Source organism: Morone saxatilis, unplaced genomic scaffold (genome assembly GCF_004916995.1).
Source record: "Morone saxatilis isolate NCDOM2014 unplaced genomic scaffold, NCSU_SB_2.0 Contig16, whole genome shotgun sequence".
Classification (NCBI taxonomy): domain Eukaryota; kingdom Metazoa; phylum Chordata; class Actinopteri; family Moronidae; genus Morone; species Morone saxatilis.
Window position 1 is genome coordinate 287676 of NW_023339718.1, and position 6915 is coordinate 294590.

Here is a 6915-nt window from a genome sequence, read left to right on the forward strand (position 1 = left end):
TGTGTGTGTGTGTGTGAAGGGAGCTGGCTGGTTGACAGCCTGTACACTGTACACGGAGCCAGACTGGTTACCAGGCAGGCTTTGCTACAGCATAGCCAAGACCACGACTGCTGCCAAAAATGAACTGAATGACATGAAACTGCTGCTCTGGAGACGTCTTTATGCAGGTGTAGGATTCAGGGATTAGAGGAATTTGTCACACCGTGTTCTGCATCATACCAAATCGCACTGAAAGTTTCTATTTTAGTTTATTGAAGAACATGAACCACACTGCTGCTTTGCAGATATCTTCATGCAGGTGTAGGAGGCACAATTAGTTAAATCCACACTGTGTACTGTGCCACATAAAACCACACTGCAAACTTCTGCTCCATTCTATTCAATCGTACAGCATTAAAACCCTGTATTTTCCATTCCGCATTTTATATTATGTCAGTGGCTGTCAGTCTTCCTCCCACAAAGTCATTATACTATCAAACTTATTATAGTTGCTTGCAATAATTGATACATTAAAAGCTGTTTTCAGGCATTTTGGATGTATTATTTGAATTACCTTTTATGTGTTTCCACTCAAATATGAATACATTTTCTAACAAGCTCAAGTGACACATGATGACAAGTCAGTTACAGCAGATGTGAGCTGGAATGGTTTAATTTTCCAGTTCCCACAATAGCAGCGCAAAGGACATGTGCACCAGAACAGCGGAATGTGAAGCCCATGTTTGTCACTCCTCTCCTTAATGTTCAGAGTCGAACATTCGTCAATTTTCTTCACTGTTTTGTGGTCTGAACGTGAAATCGTGAGGCCCTATTTGTGCGTCAGAATCAAACACTGCTCTCTCCCTCTCTCTCCCTCTCTGGGTAGGTGGGTGTGCTGTATGTGGTGTCACAATAGCCAGATCTAATGTTTCCAGGATGGATCCCAACCATAAAATGCTCAGCTCTCAACATGTTTCCCCTCCTGGGCAGGGAGAGATCTCCGAGTCTCTGATCAACACCATGGGCCTGGTTTCACTTAAGAACCGCTGGTTGGGTAACACATGTACTGTTAGAATCATGAATGTGCCTTTGTTCAATACTTTCCTCTGTTGCAAAATGAGTGCATGGACAAGGATGAGCGTGAGAATCCCCAAACATCTAATTCTCAGCTCTTAGTAATTCATTGTTTGTCTCTCCGCTGCGATGTATGACTGTTTATTCCCAGCAGTCATGATGGTGAATGAATTCTTAAATGTAAATTGTTCATATCTGTGAAAATGACTAGTTCACCACAAGATCAAAATTCAACTTTTTACATCATAATGTAGTGGTGGACTAATTAAGTAAATTTATATTAGTATGAGTATTATATTTTAAACCACTACTCAATAGTCCCAACAATTCAGAGATAAATACTGTACTTTTGTACACCACTACATGTGTGGTGTTACTTTTCCCAACATTTTTAAGATTTTTACATTTATATAGAAACATACAAACATATATGATAGATAGCGAAAGATTAAACCAATGTTTTCCAACCATTTTAGGCTGTGACCCTTTACAAAAAGCTGTGTCTCGTTGAGACCTCTTGTCACATTTCAGATATCTAGATTTCCAGTTCAACAAAGAGACCTCTAAACCTCTCACATGGTTTTATTTAAATAAAGTTTTTGAGGCTCAAAAATGTTAAATTTGCCAATATTACACAAAAATGAAAACAGATTTGTGTGGCAGAAGAACTTTGTTTAATAAACTAAAGTACCTGTGTGTAAAGTAGTTATATAGCTGCACTTCAACCAGCTACAACAGTAAAATGCTATAAAGTAATGCCATACAGTATGCATTGATACATCAATATTAACAATCTCTTAATGTAATAGATTATAATGTCGGTCACATTCTGAAGAGAACTTGAGTTGATAATACTTAGATTGACTTAAATGCAGGACTTAGTTATAATGAAGTATTTTTACATAAATGTGTTGGTACTTCTACTCAAGTAAAAGAGTAAAGGGTTGGATTTAAGAACATACACTAAAATGAGTCAACTGTTAAGACTGGTAGACTACTTAGTGACACGCATCTCCATCTAGTGGACAAGAGAACACACAGTGAGCAAATTCCCAGGCACTTGAGGTTGCTTGGACTTCCCCAAGAAACATCCAGCAGCATCCTTCTAAGCAGGAAGCTTTCTAAACCAGATGGATCTCTTTGGTTTTTGTTGATGTGGTTTTGGTGAACCCAAGAGAACAACCACAGGAAGTCGGATCTCTGGGTCTCTTGCCAGAGGGACATCAAAAGTGACCTGTAATAGAGGAAACACAACTTTTAGAACTGTTTTAGCGCATGCATACTTTATCTGATTATGAATTGCTTAAGTTTATATAACTTCAATAATAGTTCTGTAAAGTGCATGCTAATGTTGATACAATATTTTATTATATTTTATCTCACTGGAATCTTATTCCTGTCTTTTCATTGTATTGACTCTGGCTCTCTGTCACTACTCCAGTGTTTAATGAAAATACTAACCTAATCCCTTTGGAGCTGATGGTAGGACAGAACAGGTTGGGTTGTAATATGACACCTTTTCCTACATGTATCTTCACTAGTGTGTAGACATGCCACAAGGGCTGTTCCATTTAACCCCTCCTCCCTCTTTCTCCCTCTGTTTCTGCATCATACAGCCACTGTGTGGTGCTGTTGTCTTTGTGCATGCTCCTTTTCAGTTTGACAAAAGGTTGACAGATGTGTTTTAGCAACCACCCCGTATCCAAACCAAGGGCAGCAAATCATCAATGGCATCTTAAAATGAACCTAAAGTCAAAAGGAGTTTTTCACGGTGCAATGACTCGTCAGTTTATGAAGAAATAAGAAAACTAAAACCAGATGTCACATATTTAGGGTGTGGACATTTGCATTGCTCAATGTTACATTAAGAATTCAATAAGGGAGTTGTTTGAGGAACAGTATTAAGAGTTAATTAATCCCCATTACACTGTGTTCATGAACGCAGTATACATACCTTGACTCTGTACTCGAGGTTCATCATGCAGCAGTTGAAGAAGGTAGGCGGGAGCTGTGGAGGGATGCTCAGAACTTTGGTTATTGTTCGACTGGTTTTAGCTGGAACCAGGTCTCCTGTCCCAAACAGGATGTCATTTGTGTGTACTATCCTCTTTGACTGAGCAGCAAAGGTCTGCTTCTCACACAGGTAGAATTTGGGTGTTACTGTGCGTGTGGATTCATTGAGTATTTCTACAGAGACTCCCATCGCCTCACCTATTATATTAAGGAGAGAAAAAACAGATCATTAATGTTTCTGTTGAGGCCATTCAGAAAAGAATACTGAGTGAAATCAGCTTACCTTGCTTTACTCCCATTTTTTCAGAGGTAACATTCATAGTAACCTTTTCAAAGCCATAAAATGAAATCCTGGTCGCGTATTGTTGCTCCTACCAAATCAAGACAAAAGACATTATAATGTTTGATACTGTTGACTGAGCCAAGGGATTACAAACTTGACTGGACAAACAAGTGGAATCTAAAAGTCAAAAAATCAATTCCATACCTTAAGTCCGATGATTATCATGTCTGATTTAGAGGCAAAGGGGAACTCAGACTTGGTCAGGAAAGGGAACTCAGTTTTTGTTTTGTGGACAAGCCAGATTGACTGAGTCAGCTGTGCTCGCAAACTATATGTAATTTTGCCCCATTTCCCCTCATAAGATGAAGGCATATCTCTGTAAGGAAGAACAACATCATTTCATTTCACCTGCTGGGAAGTGTGTATAATATCCAAATTCTATGTACTGTGAAGAAGAATTAGGTTAGAGAAGCGCACGCACATATTTGGAATCGCAAAGGTGAATGGATACACATTTCTCCCAGGACTGATGATTTCTGAACCTTGTAAAAAGAAAAAAAGGAAATTAAATGTACATTAATCAACTTCACATCAGCTTCAAGCTATTTCATTCTTTCTTTATATGGCATAAGAGAGAAACAATACGAACCATCTCCTTTGTTTTTATCCTGAAGGATAATATGTTCAAAATAAAAGTATTTCTTCTTGTCGCTGTGAACACCTGTGGCTTGTCCTTCTTGTTCATACCATGTCACCTTAGCTTTTCCTTTAGCTTTGACCAAAAAACACTGCACTTTGGTTTCCCCGCTGGTCACCACTGTCACCCTTCCTGAGAGGATGTCCCCAGGAGAGAAAGTGCCTCGATCATTCACCTTGTTGTACTCCACTGAAAAATGTTTAACAGTCATGGTAAGACTAATTCAAATAACCTTCCCAAAGGTTGTTGAGTGAAAGCATGATCCTGCTTGTATGAATTTACTGGAAGCAGGTTTAAATTGATCCGCGGTGGTATTGAAGTCAGGCCTTTCGCCTTACAAGGATCAGGCAAGGCTGGCATACGCACTGTAGCAGCGAACCTTTCCTGAACCTGTATCTGTGTCACACATGATCACATGATCAAGAGCTGCAGGTGTCACTTTCACACAGGTAACTCTAGCCAGCAGCCCTACAGGCTAAATTAGGCAAATAAATTGAAATTGACATTATAAATGCACTAAGGTAAAAGGTTGTAACAGTATGCTATATGTGTGCAAATGCATTGGTATTCCTCAGTGAATACTATTGAAACAAAGGTCAAAACCACAATACAGCCCTGCATAATGAACATACTTTATCTTTAACATTATGTTTACAAAATTATATACCACTGTATAATGTGACTGCTAATGTAAATGAGTGGAATAATACAGAACCTACTATATTAATGATTCATGCAGTCATTAAGCATCATGATACATTTTGTGTTCCAGAAGGTATACCTCTCCCTAGAAGATGGTTCAGCATTCATAAAAGAATCACTACAGGTCGTTATATTCAACAGTTTTGATCAAAGAAACATCAAAAACAACTTGGCAACAAAGCAAAATCAAATTGCATCTGCTTTAACTAACTACGTATACTACTTTAGATCTTTTATGTATTATTTTTCATGGACATTAGATACATACAATACATATTGATTAGTTTGCTTCCTGAGTAGTTGAGCTCAGCCTTGTATTTGTTGCTACCAGGCTGCAGCTGTGATGCAGAGAGAGACTTATTTTTTAATTAACAAATATATTTAATTGATATGTGCACAATGGAGATCAGAAATGTGAAAAGGGGTTGTTGAAGGCATGATTATTATAGGAAACCCCTGATGGAGTCTAGACACAGCTGGTGGTGTTGGTGGTGGTGATGAAGATAATGCTGAAGATCTGAATGTGATGTGGAGTGGACTTCTGATGAGCTCAACCTGGGCCCTGGATAGATGAACTGGAGGTGAAAGAGGTGGAGGAGAGTCGCAAGTATTTTGCATTGAAAGAGAACAAATTTAAAGTTGGACAGCGGCAGTGTGATCGGCTGGAGGAGACACATATCTGATTAGAAAAGGAGAGTGTGAATGAATGAGGCATAATGAGAAGGTCTTCCTGACTGAACTTGTGCTGAAGTTCATCAAGTGGTCAAGTGGTAAGTCTGGCACGTTGAACCACCATGAGAAAGGCGATTTGCTGCTACCGTAATTCTCCTACATGCTTTATGTGCAGTGGGTGCAGGTCTTCTTCTATGGAGTCCACCATGAGTCTACAATAGCCCAAAACAGACATAATACTGGCTTTAGATAGGGCCTTTTGTGTTTTTCATGGGTTCACTGCCACCGTGATATCTCCTACATGCTTGGAAGGCGAGTGGTGTTTAGCAAATGTTGCAGTCTGCAATTTCACCACTAGATGGCACTAAATCCTACCCACTGGTCCTTTAAGGTTTTTTACTTGGTACATGCACACAGTGAAACAGTTGTTGGCAGTGTAATCCTTGCTCTCAGGCTCCCTCCAACAATGCTCTTACAATTTACACAAAAGAAAGTCACAAAAGTAAAATGAGGAGTGAGCAAAAGAAAATCTAAGTCAAAGACAGCCCCCAGGTTTATGACAAGGAAGAAGAAAGCATAGAATAAAAAATATTTTTATACTTTTTGTCCATTGTGAGTCTGACAGTATTTCAGGAGTGCAATGCCAAATCGGTGGCATATTTATAGCGCACTGTGATATGTGTCAGACTCAATAAAGGTGGGATACATTGCATATGTCGCATAGGTGGGTGGGGCTTCCACAGGTAGGGGTGCTGAATGTTGTTGGGGTGCTGTGTTCCGGGATGCTGCATGTTGTTGGGGTGTTGTTTGTTGTTGGGGTGCTGTGTTCCGGGGTGCTTCCTTTGGGCTTGCAAATGCTTCAAATCCAAAGTCATCAGAAGCAGGTGGATGTTTCTTAGCAGGAACCTCAGAGGCAGGAAGGATGACAATAGGGAGTTTGATCTCCGGGTCTGAAGCACATTTGACATCCAGATGGACCTGTGGAAGAACATTGTTGACGTTATATTGTTGGATTTAGGTAGGTTGTAGGTTTTCTCTCTCTTAACTTGAGTTGAGTTCACTAGTGTTCATTAGAGTTGCTCTGCCTTTTTACAAGTTTCTTTTGTTACGTTTAGTATTTGCTTGGCTATTTTACTAACAGTCAGTGAGAAAAATGTTCCCATTGCCCTTTTGTATATTTCTTGAAAGTATTTGTTTATAATATCGGTTGTTGATTTTTACCAAACTCAAAAGTGAAACTTAATTTACTAACTAAAAGTACAAATAAGACATTTTAAACAATTAAAAGAGGAACACAGAAATGCCACTCAGTAGCAAATCTAACGAACCGTAATCGAGCATATTAACAGAACAATATCTCAGTAAGAGGAAATGAAGGATTACTTCCCACAAACTAGCTGACCATCAACTTTACCTTAAGCCTGTATTCCAGCTTGATGATGGAGCAGTTCAAGATGGAGGGAGGTAGTTCCCTGGGGATGTTGATCACCTTGGT

At 39.3% G+C, this 6915-nt stretch overlaps 1 protein-coding gene across 2 annotated transcripts in view; it reads right to left on the bottom strand.

Moving 5' to 3' along the window:
- Nucleotides 1-4959: 4959 nt before the first annotated feature.
- The window catches only part of LOC118325654 (arrestin domain-containing protein 3-like), a 7594-nt gene continuing 5638 nt past the window's right edge, over nt 4960-6915 (bottom strand). For both annotated transcript variants that reach the window (XM_035658407.1, XM_035658408.1), the window contains exons 6-7: nt 6835-6909; nt 4960-6398 (exon numbers count right to left, since the gene is read on the bottom strand). In XM_035658407.1, coding sequence (XP_035514300.1) covers nt 6081-6398; nt 6835-6909 — 393 coding nt within the window. In that variant the 3' untranslated portion in view covers nt 4960-6080. The remainder of the gene's footprint in view (nt 6399-6834; nt 6910-6915) is intronic.